Here is a 20,012-nt window from a genome sequence, read left to right on the forward strand (position 1 = left end):
TTGCTTTCCTTTCTATCGTGTCAACTGTCAAACCTTCTTCACAAAATCCACCAATCTTCAGCTTCTGGTTTCGTACCATTGTCTTATTGCTGGAGTAGAACAATTTTAAAAATCAAATCACACGGGCGTTCGAATATTTTAAAAATTAAATCGTGCGGTCATCATTTTGAGACTTAAGTGTGGTGGTATATATTTAATACTCCCTCTGTCCCTAAATACTTTTCATATTTGTACTTTTTACGTTTGCCAATACACACTTTTAATCGTTATTATCTTTTATTTCATAGTAGCATTAAATATAAAAACTTCACCGTATTAAAGTATTTGTGAATACGAATCTAACAAGATCACTCATGACTATATTTAATTTTATAAATTATATGTAAATTAGTAATTTGTCTCATGTTATGAAGGAGTAGATATTTTATCTGAAGGACTCAGAAATGATTCGACAGGGCACCTTGTCAGGTTTACTTGTATTAACGAGTCTTCTTTACATGTTTGGCCCGTCTTAATTATGAATTTAAGATCTAATATTGGAGAAATATTCATATTCATATAATATTTTTTTAATTTAATTTTTAATAACAATTTAATATATATTATTTGTAGAAATAAATTAATATTTATAAAATATATATACATAATTTTTTAGAAAAAATAATTTATTTAAAAAAATAAGATCAGATAAACGGGATTAACGAGGCTAGCATTGGTATAGCGATCATTTCAAACACTACAGAACGGAGTTTATTATACATACACATGGACATACATACAGTATATTACTAGCCACCTAGGTGCAGCAAAAGAATATTTTTTCATGTCTTTCAGCTTTTCTGGGAATCCAGTTCTTTGTGATTCAGAATCGACATCGGGATATTACTGCTTTAGTATATGAATGAAAGATGAAAATATAAATATAAATTAAATATGTGGAACTTTTCTATTTTATATACTTTGCTGATTTGCATGCTCCCTTAATGGTTATGAATTATTAGCGGATCTGGACAGTGTTATCTTCGGTGCGATTTGGAAAACTTAAGTGGCGGAGTACAGGGAAATTCATGTCGAACAATATTTGACTTTTTATGCGTAATTTGGAATGTTAAAATAATATACTTCTACATATTATTTTTCAATTTTTTTTCTGAATAAAATATAAGTGTTAAATTTTTATTCAGAAAAAAAATTGAAAAATAATATGTAAAAATATTTTTTTTTTAACAACTCAATATACGTGTAAAATGTCAAAACAGCTTACGAGACAGAGGGAGTACATGTACGATGTACTCCAGGATGGGGGTCGGACTTGATCCGTGTTATGAGACAATAGTGAATTAAGAATAACTTACTACAAAACTGAGAGCAGTAAACCCATAACAAATTTTGTCAGGCCTGGCCTCAAATTCAAGCACCTACTATGGTCATGAGGCCCATGACTATTACAATAAGTAAATCCAGGTTCATTATATAACATTCACATATGAAGCTAGCTTGTCAAACATCTAACTGAAACTATCCAGACCTGATAAATCTAACCGTTTCCTACAACGTTTGATTATAAAATTAAAAAGTCAAGATCCTCTTGAGTAACCATGTTGAAAATGAAGCACGACGAACAAATAATCGAAAATGATAGTTAAAATTATAACTTCTCTCGTTAAAACTCTGGCAATAGTAAGTTAAAAATAAGATAGCTGAAAGTCGGAAACCCAAACTTCGGTTTTTCTTTCTTTTTTTGTCGTTATTTTATCAAAGTTTTCATCATAATTCAAAACCCGCACACACATTGCATTAATAATCAAAGTCTAATTATAAACTTCTTTTTAAGAAAATAAAAAAATTCAAAGAGTTGGATAATTAAGTAGTAATGTTCATTAAGTTACAAGGTGGGATTTTGGGATACACTGGTTAATGTTTGGTTTGGTCTGACAACAATTTTACATAATTATTTTGACTTGCATCAAAATGAAACTTTGTCCGTTTCATTCAAAAATTACCAAAAATGTAAAGAAAATATTGGGATGGAAAGAGTACTAGATACGAGACAAGAAAGTGAATCAAGGAGTCCTAGCATAAACTTCATCCTCAGAATTCATAAGAAACTTTGGCAGAGTGTTTGGAACGAGGCCTCTGTCCGGAAAAACACGCAGAAGAAAACATTTTTTTTAGCACATTCCTCAAAATTTGGCCCCGTTCCGGAATCCAACGTGGCGCCACTCGGACTCGGAAGCTTCCATGACGCTGCTGCGGCGCAAACGGCAGTGAGTGATTATGGACGGTGGTGGCGGCGGCGGCAGAGTGAGATGCCATCCAGCAAATGGGGCTAAAAAAATTTTCAAAAAAAAAAAGTGTTTAAAAATGTGGAGTGGCGCTCAATTGATGATACATTGTTACTACCGACTTGTAATTTATATAGACTTGTGTACAGACCGCGTAGCAAAAAGTAAAGCGGGTTCGAAACGCGTGGCTGTATTGTACGGATGATTTGGATACTCTGTTTATTTAAGCTTGATTTTAATACGAGTTTAAGACTCATTCTTGTTGGTACAAGCTCTGAGCACAGACTCTGAACTGGTCAGTTTGTTCCTTTTAATTGTTTGTTATTACACTTTATGTTCTTAGGTTGTTTTTTAGCAGAGCTTTGGAATTAAATTGTTAAATTACAAATCGAACTGACTTGGCGAATATCTCACCGGACTTATTGATGTGCGCACAGAATGTGAGCAAGTCTTTTGAGTTCAAGTTCAATTAAATAACTCAGACTGAGCACGGTTGGATACCTGAGTGGTCAAGAGCTTATCCTCTGTCTATACTCATTTGTAAGGTTATAAGTCATATTTGTCAAAAAATCAAAAAAATAAAAATAATTCAGACTTTTATTTAAGTGAGCATAATTTCCGACCTCAAAACTGAGCTAGACATTTATATAATAATATATTATATGATACATCAGTAGAAAATATTAACAGCTCAATTATTATGCTCTGAGGTCTTATCAAGGTTATTTGAAACTCTGAGTTCGACTCGATATAATATTTGAATAATTAGTCAACTTACAAGTTTTTTTTTTTTTTTTTGAGATTAATCAACTTACAAGTTGAATTCAAATATTTCACGAATCATTTGATTTGTTTATAATTTTTGTGTGAGTATTTAAATTACTTTTTTCAAGTTTATAACATGTTGAAATCCTCAGATATATAATATGAGTCCTACTATCTCACGACGATAGATGCAATTATTTTATCGTGATTTTTATTTAAAAATTTAATTCTAAATTTTATATAAACACATAGGTTATGTATTGATCATTTGTTCTATTTTTTTCTTTTTCTATAAATATATGTTTGAAAGTAACTGTAAAACTATTTTACCGGAATTGGCTTTCATATTATACTATTATAAACAATAAAATGAGATTAATTTATAATAAGACTCACGATTTTTCTTTGTATGTAATCTGAGTTAAATTAGCTCTCAGAAAATATCATAAAAAGAAGAAATTTTTTGTATAGAAAAAGAAAATAGTGTTTTCCTTCATAAAAAGATTTCTTTTTTTACACAATTCAATTTGTATATATAATAAAATCAAATGAGTATAGCTAACTACTAGAGATTCTGAATCTTAGACCTAAGAGCATCTCCAACCATGAAGACCCCTTGGCTAAAAGATGAGTTGTCATGCCAAAAATAAAAAATTTAGCCAACCACTTCAAAAGTTCACACTCCAACCATAGTGACCTGTTGTCTATAAATTTAGCCAACCTCCTATGGATGGCCAAATTTGTCGAACCTCTACAGACCTGTAAGAAATCTGTAGGGTGATTACACATCATTTATTACCATATTACTATTTTCAAATTATAGCCATCCAATATAGTCAATACCATCGAAGCACAATGTCTTACAGGTTCAACAAATTTTACATAATGCGCTACAGGTTCAATTTAGCCAACGATTATAGCCAACACCATTGGAGATGCTCTAATCAAAATTTCAAGATCTTAAAACACGGACACTTATTTATAATCTAATAATCTAAATTCTCATGTGCACACTAGTCACTAGCTATTTCATTATTAAATATATGCTCTTATTTAGATAAAATGTATTTTACAAGCACTTGACAATAATAGGAGGTCTAACTCACCTACTCAACAGTACGATCTACACGCTTTCGCAATAATAATTTCAGTTTGACTTGTCAAATGCATTTTCCGATCTTCGTATATCTTGACTAGAATCATCTGCACATATATTGGTACTCTTATTATCAGTAGTTAGCTTTGACTACGGTCTGTCTGTAGTATGTCATTCATTACCACGGCGTCTACGTCATTTTTCTGATATTATAATTCGGTTTGGCTAGTGTGTGCCCATTGGCACATGCTAAGCACTAACATTAATAAAAATGGAGGGTTTTGATTGGTGTGGTTGTTGTAACTGCAGGGGGGTCCACCATTATTAAAGAAGGTAAGCCAATAGAAACCCTCCAATTTCATAAATTTTGGTGCTAGAAAAATCGATTATAATTACAATAATATTCAATTATGAACAAACTAATTTGAATTTAACTTTAAACAAATGTGGAATGTTCCGTTTAGTGACTTGTGCTTGCCTATTTATTTTTTAACAATGCATGTTTATATGCCTTACAAATTAGTATCTGTTCTAATAATTTTCAGGGTGAGCCAGAGTCGAACTCGGGTATCCTGGGACAACAGAAGATAAACCCACCAGCGGGTTATCCAATCGTGCTCGCCTATTTATTTGATTCTAAACAAAACTGGAAAATAGCGTTCTGTTTGTGATAGACAGTGGATGATGATAATGAGATTGAAATCGTACACAATCTCTCGATTTTCAGGACAATTTTCGAATTTTTTGTAAAACATCATTTTTACCTAATTTATGTAATCGATCTTAAATGAGGAGATGGATTATGAGATGAAAAATTTACCAAAATTATGTTTTGATAATAATTTAAAAAGATAAGATTTTGTTACATTATTTCAAGAACAGTGAGTATAGTGTGAAGAGTAGATATACTCATTCTAACAAGTTTAGGACATAATTAAATGATTTCTATTCTAACAAGTTGTATACATTCACTATTTGCATACATTTTGGCGTTCATATAAAGTATAATTTCATAATTGTTTTTTATTTTTTATTAGTAAAAATTAAATGTCAAATTCATATATTTTTTAGAAAAAGAACTTTAAAAAACTATTACTATAAAAACATGAGTATCAGAATACGTCATGTTTAACCCGCGCCTGCTCTCCCCCTTACTATTTCTCGAACCAAACACAGCCGTAAACTCAACCCATCTAACCCAAAACCCCAACTAAAACCTAATAAGATGGGCGGAGAAGCGGCTCCGATTCCGATGGATACCGACGACGTCGTCATGACCACCAGCGATCCCCGTCACGTCAGATCCACTCCCTGGGTCGAGAAATACCGCCCTCAGTCCCTCGCTGATGTCGCCGCTCATCGCGACATTGTCGATACTAGTAATCTCTCTCTCTCTCTCTCTCTCTCTCCCTCCCTCTCTCTCTCTCCCCCTCCCTCTCTCTCCCCCTCTCCCTCTCTCGCTCATATTTGTTCATATAATTCATCATGTTATTATAGTTATTGGTTTTGTAATTAGTGTACTGTTTTGTTTTTTCTCTGCGACATTTCATCAAACAGTTGTAGCATGATCGCAATTTCATTTTATTTTGTTTAATGATTTTATGTTTTTGTACTTTGTGTTATGTTTGGGGATTAGTTGATAGGCTGACGAGTGAGAACAAGCTGCCGCATTTGCTTCTATATGGACCACCTGGCACGGGGAAGACGTCCACAATTCTCGCGGTGGCTCGGAAGATTTTTGGGGTGCAGATGCATAATATGGTGCTGGAGCTTAATGCTTCTGATGACCGTGGGATTGATGTTGTGAGGCAGCAGATCCAGGACTTTGCTAGTACTCAGAGCTTCTCGTTTGGTGCCAAGTCGTCTGTTAAGTTGGTTTTGTTAGACGAGGCGGATGCCATGACAAAGGATGCACAGTTTGCTCTTCGTCGAGTGATTGAGAAATACACGAAGACTACTAGGTTTGCCTTGATTTGTAATCATGTGAACAAGGTTATTCCTGCACTGCAGTCTAGATGTACACGATTTCGGTTTGCTCCTCTTGATGCAATTCATGTTTCGGACCGGCTTAAGCATGTCATTGCTGCAGAAGGACTTGATGTGACTGATAGTGGCTTGGCAGCACTTGTACGCCTTTGCAATGGTGATATGAGAAAAGCTTTGAATATTTTGCAGTCAACACATATGGCTTCTCAGCAAATAACGGAAGAAGCTGTCTATCTTTGCACTGGGAATCCGTTGCCTAAAGACATTGAAAAAATAACACACTGGCTTTTAAATGAGTCCTTTGCAAATAGTTATAAACAGATATCGGAGATGAGGACAAGGAAAGGATTGGCTTTGGTGGATATTGTCAGAGAAGTGACCATGTTTGTCTTTAAGATCAGGATGCCCTCAGGTGTTCGAGTTGGTCTCATCAACGATTTGGCTGACATTGAGTACAGGTTGACTTTTGGGTGCAATGATAAATTGCAACTTGGCTCTTTGATTGCTACTTTCACACGCGCTAGAGCTGCGCTGGTTGCCTCTGCAAAGTAGTTCCTCTCTTTCTCAGTTGAGCTTTTGTTAGTAGAATCTGGTTGCTTGCAAGCAAATAGGGTGGCAATGTGGCATACCTTCCGCACTTTAAGGTCCAAAGTATGATGGTGTTAAGATTATAGTATATGTTCTATCCGTATGTAGTATGCAAGTTTCGCCTGCTATTTAACTTAGGTCCATTTTGGTTTACTCATGATAGCTGTAGTTGAAGCTATTAGTTCTCTGCTGGTTGCTAAACTTGTGATCTGCTTGTGGATTAACATGTTGATTGTGTCTTATGTTGTCTTTGTGCTGATACCTGCTGTTTGAGCTTTTGAGGACTTAAAAACTCCTACTTAGATGGTTCTATCTTTGTGTAGTGGATTGACATGTTGATCGTGTCTTATGTTGGCTTTGTGTTGATGCCTGCCGTTCGACCTTATAAGAACTTAAAACTCCCAAAAAATCGTTAAGGTCCAAAGGTCTGTTGGTTTTCAGTCATTAGTTGTAGTTGAAGCTATTAGTTTTCTGCTGGTTGGCTAAACTTTTATTCTGCTTGTGGATTGACAAGTTGATTGTGTTTTATGTTAGCTTTGTGTTAATACCTTCCGTTTGTTTGAGCTGATACGAGCTTCAAATCTTCTATGGACTGGATAAAAGAACACCCTATGATTAGTCAGTACTTTATCGGTTTAACTAATTGTTTATAAACCTGACATGAATAATTATGTACACAAATTATCTAATTATAGTAAATTTAAGGATGTCTTACAAAATTAGATTGTGATGTTAATATAATATTCTGGTTGATGGGATTACAGATTTTGAGTGTATTCAATTTAGATATTAATTAAATAATTATTTTTCATTCATGAAATCCAGGTATATTTAATTCGTATTTTAGAAAATATATCAGAATCTGGGATGTTCAATTGAGATCTTAAACTATGCTATAAAGATGATGGTATTCAATAAGGATATTTAATTATGTTTAAAAATCTGATAGTATTAGATTGGGATATTTAAAATTTTATGATATTCAAATGTTAATAGATTTTTTTGAATTTTATAAAAAGATGTATTTTATGAGATTGTTTAGTTTATTTTATATTTTTTGAAATTCCTTCTTGATTGTTTAGTGTATTTTTTATTTTTTGAAATTCCATCACAATTCATAAAATTCGAAGCATAGTGATTAAATCTTAAAATTTCCACCGCTCTGCCGACAATTTAAACATTAAAACCTGCTATACACAATTTGCTATTATCGAACATCAACGCCTGCTATTCACAATTTGCTACTCCATCTGTCCCATTTAATTACGTTTCTTTTTAAATGCTTTTATAAAAGATAGTTCCGTAACTTATTTTTGAGATTTTCTTTTTCTGTATAAAAATATAACATCCAAACTTTAATTCAGAAAAAGAAAATTTTAAAAATAAATTATAAAGTCCGTGCCGTATCCCCCTCTCCCAATGTATACTACTCAGGGGGACGGAGGGAGTATAATATTTCCGGAACATCTTCGTATCAACAACACCTGCTATAAACAATTCGCTACAATCGAACATAATTTGCTAACATTCCGAAAACATGTTCATATTAAAGTTTGACGCCTGACCTCAAATATATTGTAAAATCAGGTACAAACTGAGCTCTTTTTTGATGATGACAGGTTCCCCTCGCAACTAATCTCTGTTTCACCAAAAGTATCTCAACCCAAATAACATTAAAGTCAAATTTATCCGGTTTTGTGAGAAACGCATTATACCTTAAATTTTTTTACTTTTTCCTTTCCAGAACTTGTTTAAAAGATTGGAGATTCAAAACTTTGGTTTTCTTTTCACCATATTTCATTCACCCACTCAAGTCCCAGAAACCAAAGGAAACTAGAGTATAGACAGACTTGTATATGTGTGAGGAAAAAATTGTGTATTAACGCGAAATTGGCAATACACCCCACTGATGCAGGAAACCCTCTCCTGTGGTCACTTCGAGGAAAAGTAGAACCACCACTGCTAGCATAGCTGCTCTTCCGTTCCATGTTTCTGCACTTTTTGTCCATCCCCACTCCCAGAACGTCACGGGTGTTGGTAGCTCCCTTCGTTGTGAATCATATGCCGCTAGTAGCTCTTCTATACTGCCTAGTGGAACAAGAGACTGCAGAAATTATAGCATATTTTAATGACAAATATTAGTTCAGAATGATTCCTATAATGCATTTATGCATCTCATACAATGCATCACAATTTTATACTTTCTTGCCAAGTGCCAACAGTAAAGGCCTTTATGTGGTAGATTAGAACCAGCAGAACAAACGCAATTTGAATTACACATGTAATATTAGTTTTAGCTTAATACTTGGTTGTTGGCATCACTGTGATTGAACTCATAAAATTACTGGTGAAAATAATCCTAACAGTTGTTTTTAAGTCATTTTACAGACATATTATTTTGTTTTCAAGTCATTGTACGGACATAAAATTACCGGTGAAAATAAATTAACAGTTGTTACCGCCTTTATTTTATGGGAATTTTTTGTATTCACATAATTTTGTAGTAAATGTGAACTTGACTACCTGTCGAGCCTCAATGTTTGACACTGCCATTGCCCCCACATACGGAAGACTTTCGATCACTGCATCTGCCAGGTCTGTAATGAAGGTAGGCTGACATCCTAGAGCAGGTACACGACCCCATTTCTCTATGCCAGAGTTGAGAGCCAGTTCCTTGTACTCAACATCAATCTCCTCTAAAGTTTCAATATGTTCACTGACAAAGCTGAGGTACAACAAAACAACCACCACATTTAAGGCAACACATACTAATATGCCTCAAAATTTTACAGTCTTGGAAACAATAACAAAATTCTACTAGCGAAAGTTATAGATGATGACTTGATTGTACTGAATACCTGATTGGAACAGCCAGAAGACTTTTAACTCCTTTCTGACCAAGCTCAATGATTGTCTCATCCGTATATGGTTTCAGCCATTCCACAGGTCCAACTCTGCTCTGCATAATACAAAAGGATCAGCCTAAGATAAGCATAGATCATAGTATAATACATAATAGATAAACTCTGACATCAGCAAGAGGGCTTTCATACATTGTTAATGATCAAATAATGAAGGCATTATCCTTTTTTAAGCAGGTATACATATCTAATTTTTTTTTTGACTGGATTTGACTTGGCTCTGTCTCTGTCTCGCAAGACTCTGCTACATGACGTGAGAACTCATATTTTAATAGGTAGCAGAAGTAAAGTCTATTCTAAATTTTATGACATGGATTCAACTATTTTAAAGTTTCTCCAATAACCAGACTATGATACAAGTAAAGATATATAAGGATGAATACAGAACTCATAAAGCTCACGGGAGAAAGAAGAAATCGTAAAGTACAAGTGGTAAAGGAAAACATACACCCTCCAAATATATATTTCTGTTGATCTATCTTTAGGGTGGTAGGGGAATAAATTATATTAAAGTTATCAATATACACGATAACTTTAAAATTCATGTGCCTAGTATATTTAACTCAGACATTTCTCAATGATTTCAAAATTCATGTGCCCAGTATATTTAACAAATATATTATATGTGAAGTTCGTAAATTTATTATTTTGTTCTATATATAGAGGCCATGCCTCATCTTAGTATCTGGAGACGGGAGAACATAATTCATACAATCAATAGAACAGATCTCTCTCCTCTCTCAATGATCTAGGATCTCATATCAAGTCTCTCACAATATAAAAAAGCCCAAAGCATACGTTGACTACCTGATAAGCAAGAGTATATGGATTGGTCAGCTTTCTCTTTTCTAGTTCTTCCATAATCAAGTCTATGCATTCTTCCATCTCAGCCTTGTATGGGTCACCAGCTTCTTCCACATAGGCAAGTGGCACCCCATGAGCACTAAAAAATATCCTCACCTACAAAAGACTTCCATTAAACTTGCATAGGGTCCCAAAAAAATAAAATTATAATGACTATTGCTTAATGTTGAAGATAACAGAAAAGGAGGAATATCTCTTTATTCAGTAACCATAAGGAGTTTCAGTGACTAGACGTCAATAACTTACCAAGTTCTCAGCTACGCAGGACATAAAATGCACAGGGCATAGAAAAATCTTGTTTTTACAAGAGAGAAACAATCTTTTCCAGTGTTATTAGAGATGTGCTGAGGAACGAGCCTCTGCGCAAGGTGATGATGCTGAATAATATCGTAAACTCGTAATTGAAATAGTTTTCTTGTCAAACTGAGGCATAAATATACATTACAGGTTTAAGAAAAAAAATTCTCTGGTATCAAGAAGACTGCAGCGGAAATATATTTCAGGTACCAGCCATTGCAGTGTGGTAAATAATAATTCATGATGTTGGCAACTCATAATGAAATATTCATAAAGCAAACCTTTCAAACTAAATCATACTATTAAACAAATATACGTAGAAGTAGAAAAACAAAGTGCATGAAGTAGCTTCTATTAATAGGGCTGCTGCCTCACCGATTTGCCAAGCAAAAGAAGATTCTGGGAAATGTGGCATACAATATGTCCAAGATTCCTAGTAAGTATAATGGAATCCTAAAAGTAATTAAATGTGCATATATGGAATTCCATAATAATCAACTTTCACAAGGAAAAAATTTGAAGACACAAACCTAAATGATTTTATTTAGGGTTTGAGGATGAGCAAAAAGGTGCAAGGCATGGAAAATTTATACCTCTTTAGGCTGATCAAATTTTTCCAATTCCTTTTCAATTAAATCTCCCATTGCTTTTATATATCCATCACGCTGGTACCATGAAGGTATGACAGTGTGCTGCATGTTAGCTAGATATTCGTCCTCCCTAAGAATTCAGGCAAAATCCATTTATATTAGTTTTGAGGAAGTAATAGCTGTACAATATTAATGTAAAAGTAACATGTTTATCACCGGAATATACTCTCCAAAAGCCGAAGACTTGAACCACTAGTAGATATTGAGAATTGTGGATAAAGAGGAAGCACAACCAACTTCGTGATACCATCCTTTTTTATCTGAAAGAAGAAAATTTTAATTAAATGAACTTCTGGCAGGTTGTGGTGGTCAAGGGTCAAAAGTGACTTCTAACCAAAACCATTCAATAATAATAACATGAACAATATATTTTGAAAGACATATATATATGTAAGGTTTCTAAACAAAGCTGCAAACATGCCCATTTTGATCACCATTTACTAAACTGGACTGCAGGAAAGTGTAACTTCCTTTGTTCAAAGTGGAATAATGGTAAGATGATAGGTGCTCGAGCTGCCGTCATGTAACGTAATGTAACTGTGGTGTTTTAAGGAAAATGACATCACTTTAGAGTACAAATTCAGAAATCTACTGCTTCTTTAAAGGCATAAATGAAATATATAAATTCACATCCGGGTAGTATTTATTTTTTCCATAATATACTAAAAACAACAGTTTCCATTTTTTAAACATGTAACATCATTGTGAAGTGGAGAGATGATAATGCTCAACATATCTAATTGTAACTAATGTATTATTAAGGACCAGGACATCATATATCCTTCAAAATTTAGAAATATATCTTTTCTTGATATGAACTGAAAAGTTAATGAGATACTATCTTAAGACGTAACTTACACAATGTGAAGCGGAGTAGTAGCAAGAAAATAGTGGTCAAGCTAGCAATGGAATACTAGCAAGAGTACAATTTAGAAATCGACACTCGTTTGACATTAACTGAAAAGTAAATGAGATATATAATAGCCCAGAATGAAGGTAGCATTTTACTATGTTATAATAAATTTAAAGAAATACAAAAGTTTCAAGAGACTTGATCATCTTATATAGTATCTACGGGACTTGAACCCAAACTTACTTAAGTTCAAGATAGCTCTGACATTATATATGCATCACACATTACAAAAGAAATGTTAAACACGATGGCCTTGCTCACATACCATTACTATCACTTACTGGCCTACTGCTAATGATTGGATCCTATGTTTGTATACTCTAGTACTGCAGCTGTATGCATTGTGCCTATATACAGAACGCGCCTTCTTTACTTCCAATTGGCTTAATTTTAAGTGAAAACATTCCCTTTATTTCTACTAAAACCTTAACAAGAATGTTACTCCAGTTTCATGAGATTTCCGGATTTGAAGATACCAAAGTATCTAGCCAGCACAAAAACTTAAGAAGACTGTTAACTTAATACTATGAACCAGAACATGGAACTAAATTATATGTTTCAGAAACCTGTTCAATAGCTTCCTCCGTAAATGGATGCCAGTAACGCATTCCAACATACACGTTTGCTGGTATATTTTTATCACATAGTGCTTTTCTCAAAGCTTCAGCCTGAAATACAAAAAATTTGATAATCAGCAAACTATTACCTGTGAACAAGACAGTTCCTAGGAAAACAACTATTAATGCATTATATGCCTCAAATCACAGTTAGTAATTTGCAAAGTAAATAAAGGATCTGACCTAATTTTATATTGAAGCAATCAAGTTCACAAAGATAAAAATTTAGGAATGGCAGTGATTATAAAACAAAAATTGTAAGTCATTCATTCGAAATTAAATCTTATGTGGTAAATTTTTTAGTAGTGATATAAACCAGATAACATAATCAACTCTTATTATTATTAAAAAGGTCGTTACTTCTGAGAAACTAATGTCTAATCTTTTATATCATTAACAAAATGGATTTGCCGGTTTGATGTTGCTGAAACAAGTACTGCATATTCGTGTCTCCCCAATTTGGAAGAGCTGTAAGCTTTTCCACATAATATGGAGAAAATAGTGTTTATCACATAACAATAAAAAGACCTGTGCCGCACAGTGTTACCAAATCTTAATATTTTATGTTACCAGTGTTCCCAGAGAAAATAGTGTTTACCACTTAACATTCCTTAATGTTCTATAAGGTCAACATAAATATTAACATTTAGTAACATCAAAATTATAACAAATTATTAGCAAACATGCCTGCTCATCTGTTATCTTTCTAAGAGGAGAACCACCCCCAATTGAAGCATATCCTTCCATGCTCTTAGGGGCTCTGGCAACAGATATGAATTGTGCCAAGGGCTTTTGAAGAAAGCGAAACAATCTTGGCAATCGAATGATATCCTGATCAAATATAAAAAGTCACACATCAACATATGAAATGTTATCAAGTAAATCGAAACTTTATGAAACTGTATAAGGTAAGCTCAGATGCGGCTCAACTAGAAATTCTTTATGCTAATTATAATCAAAATGCTTGGAAAAGAGCCTTCCTCCATCCTATGTTAATTCTATCACTTAAAGCCACCTTGCAACTTACTTACCCTGTTTAATAAACAAAAACTCTTGATAATCAAGACATGCATTATGAAAGATCAATATGGAGGATATACCGGATCAGCAAAAAGGTTGAACAAAAATGGTTGCACATCTTCAAGAGTCTCAGGACCCCCAAGGTTTAACAAAAGGACTCCTATTTTTCCATCATCATTTAGCGGTGAAGTTGATACATTAGGAGTTTCAGAAGTTAGTACTGCCCGCAACGGCAATGAAGATTTAGTGAGTGGTGGCTTAAAAGTTGAGGATTGTGTACCGGACCAACCAAATGTGCATCTGGGAACAATGGGAGTTTTTGAGAAGTTAGCAGCACTATTACCAGAAATATCCATTTGGATAATAGAGCAATGAGATGCCATTTGAGAAGAACCGGTGCATCGTGTCAACAACCTGCATATATGAATAGAATCAAATTAAGTAGGAAACCAAAAAATCATAACCACATGGTTTTGCCCTTTTTTTGTGTGCCCTGCAATCCATTGGTTCTAATTCGAACCAAAGCTTAGATTGCCTATATATATCATAGTTTATACATTGCCGCATTATCTGACAATTCTATCACTGTTGTTATACATAGAATAAGCAAGCTAACAGCAAAATAACTTATGTTAACAATTATAAAGCACATGATTATCAAAAGACCGGATAAAACTGCCATCTGGGGTCTTTCTAACAATGTACAAGCCACATAAATTTTTAGTTTCCCTAATTCACTTGCCAAACATAACCCACTAAATGGATTTAGAAAGTAATGAAAACCTATACATTGCATTATTTTTACGAATTCATAATTTAAAAATCAATTTTGTAACACTACACCCCTAGCACTATATCTGGTAAACAAGTTCAAGAAAATGACAACATATCCTACTTAAACCAAAAACACCTCCCTGTAATAAAAGTCAGCTACCATTATTACACAAACAAAAAACTTAACACAAATGAACAGGATTGTCTGAACACAGAATATCAAGATTTACTACTTAAAACAGGAAACCTACAAAAAGTACACTTACAAATCCATGTATGTAGAGCTGAGTCGACTGATTGCAAATGCAAGGAAAAGGGTCTGTGGAGTTTCCCAAAATATCACTACAGAGCTTCTCGTCGAGTTTGTGTTTATGTTCGAAAGAGATGTGTAAGATAATGCTAGGAATTTTTGTGTTGGGTCCCATCTGTCAATGCACGTTACTCTCTCTTTTGTTTGGTGCATGTACAAAAACATGTACATAATGACATGTGGTGGATTTTAATTGGATGACCCCCTGTATTTACACCAACCACTCCAATTAAAATTCACCACATCACTTGCCACATCATTATGTACAAAAATTCTGGACACAATTATGTGCACCTAGCACTACTGATAGAGTATATATTTACGTATATTTTATATGATTTTATTCCTCATATTTATTATATTTTGCATTGAATTGAATTTTTATTAGTTAGATTTTAATGTTTTATTGTAGGAAGCAAGGAGTTCCTAAACTTGGAGGAAATTGGAATAAAAAGCTTAATTTAAATATTTATTTGAAGGAAATTCGGATTTATTGGATTGTTGCACTTGACTCACTGTTTGGGCCATATCTTCAGTTCTAGAAGTCAGAATTGGGTGATCTTACAGCCCACGCGAAGCTTGGATAATTTTCTTTAATTCAGAGATGGTCCAGTATCCAAAATTCAACAGAATCAGCCCAGAAACAGGACAGAATAATCTGCTGCGAATTTTCTTTGGAGAATCCAATTCCGTTTGGGAAACTGTTTTGTATTTCCTTGTAAGCATTAAAATCATATATATTTATAGGGATAGACATTAGAGAGGACAGTATTGTATAATTAGGTTAGCTTAAAAACACTTTGTCTTCTTCTTCAAGACTTCGGGATTGAAGAATCCATTGTATAATCCATCTTTATTTTCTTTTATATATCTATTATGCTAGAGTAGATTTTATTCTAGAATTGAGTTGAACCCTAGTTGTGGTTGATGCATGATTTTCGATGATCTTTTGTTGATAAGGTTATTTGCTCTTGCTTATTGAGTTGTGCTAATTAACAATAACAGGTCAGACGTGATTATGTGTATTGTTTGAACCGATATCTATCTACCATCGGAAGTTGGATTTAGATGGTTGTGATTTATCCAATAAGGACATGAACTTCTCCATGGAAATAGGTAGAAGGAATTGTTTGGAAGTTAGGATGCTGTGTTTAATGTCTCTAAACTGCATGATACCATGGAAATAGGATTGATTGTATTTTAGAGAAGCCAATAATACTCGGAAGAGATTATTGGTATTTTATAGGGCGCATTTTTCCTCTTTGGTAATTTATCTAGATTAATTGAGGGAGAAAATCATAATTGCATTAATTCATGCTAGTGGGGATACTTGATTCTAGATATTTTTAGTTAATTGTTTTCTAGATTTTACTTGTATTAGTTTAATAATATCTCCATATTTTATTGTGTTATTTGTTAGTTGGATTGAATCGGGAATAACTAGTGTTTGATACGTTTGTCTCTGTGGGATCGACTCTGACTTACCCTACTACATAGTTAGGAGGTTTGTTAGATATTTTATTATTTGATAGGCACGCGACAGCCTTGTCAAATTTTTGGCGCAGCTGCCGGGGACAAAGCGGTATTAGATTAGTTTTTTTTTGATAAGATCCAACTATTTTTTTTTGTGTTGCTTCGGCTATTATTCTTGTTCCATTTAATCCTTCGCTTGTGGTTTTTCTCGTTTCTTGCAATATTTGAATTTCAGGTTTCTAGGACAAGAAAGTAAGCAAGTGAATGGAGGAAGAAGAAGAAAGCATGGAGGCATTGACTAAGGCTATGCATTCATTATCTCAGACAATCGATGAAATCAAGTCTATACCTTCATATTTGGTTACTACTTGTGAAGTTTGTGGTATGCAGGGACACACTCGAAATTATTGCCGATTCAACACCCTTTATTATCCAAACCAAGCACCGTATTGGGATAGTAATTTTAATTACTATACCAATTATAGCTCTAACCAAATACCACAATACAGTCTTTATTCTAGTACATACAATTCTGGTGGGGAATATTATCCTGATTTTTCCTACCAAAACAACTCACCTCCACCACAAAAGTCTAGCTTGGAAACTGCCTTGGAAACTTTTATCTCCGAATTTTCTCAAAATCAACAATTTAATCCTCAGTTTGAAGAGATACAAGTTAGTCCATGCCAAGCTCAACCACCTGAAATCATCTACCCTCAACCACCACAAAACTCCAACTTGGAAATTCTTTTGCACGAATTTATTTCAGCACAAGAGAAAAAGAATGAAGAGTTTAAGACACATCTCAATAAGATGCAAGCTCATATGGCGCAAATGACTCAACAGGTAACTCAACTCGTAGAGATGCGCACTCAAACGGATAGAGAACCTACGAGTCAAATTGATGATGCAAAAACGTGGAATGGTGAGGAGGTAAAAGAGTCTACAATCGAGGTCAGTAACAGTAATATAATTTTTGATGATTTTGATGATGAAGATGATGATGATTTTGAAAATATTATCTTTGCTGACCCATATGCTTCTCAAGAAATTAACTTATGTGAAAAATCTTGTGATATCAATGATGTTGATTTCTTAGATGACTCTTTATGCATGCTATTTGATGAGGGTGATAATATATCTGTGGTGGAAATTGATTCGAATAAGGATATTGTGAATTCAATTGTGGTAGATGAGATAGAATCAAATTTGGATGAGATTGACTCAAATAATGTTAGGATTGAGAATTTGTATATGCCTTATGTCGATCCAATTTGGGGGGATTTTGTGAAAAGTAATTATAAACATGTTGGTGATGATTTTTATAAATACGTTCACATGCCCAAATTTCTTGAGTATCATGTAAGTGTCGGGTGTCTCTTTATATATCTTCTCGGTAATTTAATTGGTGCTTACATGATTAGATTAATTGATATAAGAAGATATGTACATTTGTTTGCTTTTTCACCTCATTGATATATATTAGTCATTTAAATAAGTCGAGCTAATGACAATAAACAAGCGCTTCTTGGGAGGCAACCCATGATTTTAAGGTTAGTAATATTTATTCTAATTTTTGTATTTTTTTAGATTAGAAATTTTTATTTGTATTTTATTTTTCTACTCCCTCAAGGTGCCTTGATAATTTTGTTTGAAGTGTTTCAGAAAAGAGAGAAATTTTATAAGTGGCTCAGGATTTGAAAAAAAAAAACAAAAATAGAGAAGAAAAAAAGAGCAGAGGCAGAACCTCAAAACCTCCAACTTACTTTTGTAAGTTGGGCGTAGGGGTGAGCAAAACCGAACCGGAACCGAAAAACCGAACCGAACCGTATAAATTTGGTCCGGTTCGGTTCCAATTTTTTCGTAAATTCGGTCCATTCGGTTCTTCGGTCCGGACCGAATTAAAATTCGGTTCGGTCCGGTCCATTCTATACAATTTCGGTTCTGGACCGAAATAACCGAACTTTTTTTTATTAATATATTAAATAAAATATATGTTAATAGGTAGTTATTAGTTAGATTAGAGTTAGACTGTACTGCTTCGTTACCTTCATATGTTCCCAAACGTCTTCAGCAGCCGCGCCACATAAACCCTAGTCCAATCACAGATCAAGCGTCGCTATTTCCAGATTCGCAATCACAAATTACAATTGCTTGGAGATAGATAAGAGATTCATGGCTTTCGGTTTTATCTATTTGTCTAATTGATTGTTTCTTTATTCCCTTCATTCTGTTTGGTTTCTCTTCGACCCATTCGGTCTATTCAATACAATAACTCTACCTCAGGACAAAAAGGAGAGTTGTATAAATCAGTTGTGTTAGTTAATGCGTTAGAAATTTGAAGCTTTACAGTAGTCTGGATGTTTAAGTTTGTGAGACTTGCTGTTTCATTTTTTTTTCCAGAAAGTTTCGGTTCTTTGAGGAAGAACCGAACCGAACCGAATTTTTTCGGTCCGGTTCCGGTTCGGTCCATAACATAACTTCGGTCCGGTTCGGTCCAGAAAAAAATGCTAATTCGGTTCTCGGTTCTTTCGGTTCGGTCCGGTTCTGGACCGAACCGACCGAATGCTCAGCCCTAGTTGGGCGTCCCCAGCTTCTGTTATTTGTGCGCGCGCTACTATAGTTAGTCAGTACATCAAAACCGGCGTCTTGCCAATTCAAGTGCTTGGCCCATATTTTATTGGACAACCCACTCTAGTACAAGTCTCCTACACAATTGGTGGAATCCAAGCTTCGCTAGATTGACAAGTACAGACTTCTGTAATGTGTTTGAGTTTGGCTGAGCAGTAAAAACGTTTGCTCAAGGTGGGGATTGAACCCCGTACCTCCATAATAAAAGACGAACACTTCAACCAGTGGGCCACCATGTGCTTTCTGAAAATTTATGCTGTCACTCAACATAGAACACTTCAGGGGAGTTTCTTTTTCTAATTTCTTTTTCTTTCTTTTCTTCTTTTCTTATTATTATATTATATATTACATATTTATATATTATTCATTGAGGACAATGAACCATTTAAGTGTGGGGATGAGTTCTTAATTAATGAAAAAAATCCAAAAAAAATTATATATGATTAAAATTTAAAAAAAATAGAAAAATTAGAAAAAAATTGTCTTGTCTTAAATTTAGGAAATTCATGCTAGTTGCATTAGATTAGAGCATGTAGTTTTTTTTAGTAATTTCTTTTTTTTTTATTTTTTATTTTTTAATTTGCATTTGCATAATTCATGAAAGTTTATAATACCAAGTTAATTTTTGTGATGAGCTTATTTGCATAATTTCTTGGCTAGTAATCTTGATCATATGTGATGTCTTGCATGCTTAGAAATTGCTTGTGCGGAAATTTTAATTACACTATAAAATGCTCTAGAAACGAGACTTAGGCTAACTTAATTCTTGAGTCTTTGCTATGAGTCGAGCGTATAATTTTGACTATTCCCTTTTGAGCTTAG

General features: G+C 34.0%; 2 protein-coding genes across 3 annotated transcripts; one reads left to right on the forward strand and one right to left on the reverse strand.

Moving 5' to 3' along the window:
* The first annotated feature begins 5,262 nt into the window (after positions 1–5,262).
* On the forward strand, positions 5,263–6,873 carry LOC108197176 (replication factor C subunit 3). The gene is made up of 2 exons (XM_017364713.2): positions 5,263–5,525; positions 5,783–6,873. Exons 1-2 carry the CDS (start codon positions 5,372–5,374, stop codon positions 6,682–6,684), a joined length of 1,056 nt encoding a protein of 351 aa, XP_017220202.1. The 5' UTR covers positions 5,263–5,371; the 3' UTR covers positions 6,685–6,873.
* A 1,606-nt stretch (positions 6,874–8,479) lies between these two features.
* Positions 8,480–15,191, reverse strand: LOC108197321 (ferrochelatase-2, chloroplastic-like). 2 transcript variants are annotated; one of them, XM_064083448.1, is made up of 10 exons: positions 15,043–15,191; positions 14,083–14,416; positions 13,670–13,813; positions 12,932–13,033; positions 11,609–11,712; positions 11,396–11,522; positions 10,449–10,601; positions 9,579–9,679; positions 9,244–9,445; positions 8,480–8,824 (listed from the first exon to the last, which is right to left on the reverse strand). In XM_064083448.1, the coding sequence occupies exons 1-10, from the start codon at positions 15,048–15,050 to the stop codon at positions 8,600–8,602; spliced, it is 1,500 nt and encodes a 499-aa protein (XP_063939518.1). In that variant the 5' UTR covers positions 15,051–15,191; the 3' UTR covers positions 8,480–8,599. The 2 variants fall into 2 exon arrangements, with proteins under 2 accessions (XP_063939518.1, XP_063939519.1); XM_064083449.1 differs by having other exon boundaries at positions 8,669–8,808; positions 15,043–15,176.
* Positions 15,192–20,012: the final 4,821 nt, after the last annotated feature.

The sequence above is a fragment of the Daucus carota genome, chromosome 8 (genome assembly GCF_001625215.2).
Source record: "Daucus carota subsp. sativus chromosome 8, DH1 v3.0, whole genome shotgun sequence".
NCBI lineage: Eukaryota > Viridiplantae > Streptophyta > Magnoliopsida > Apiales > Apiaceae > Daucus > Daucus carota.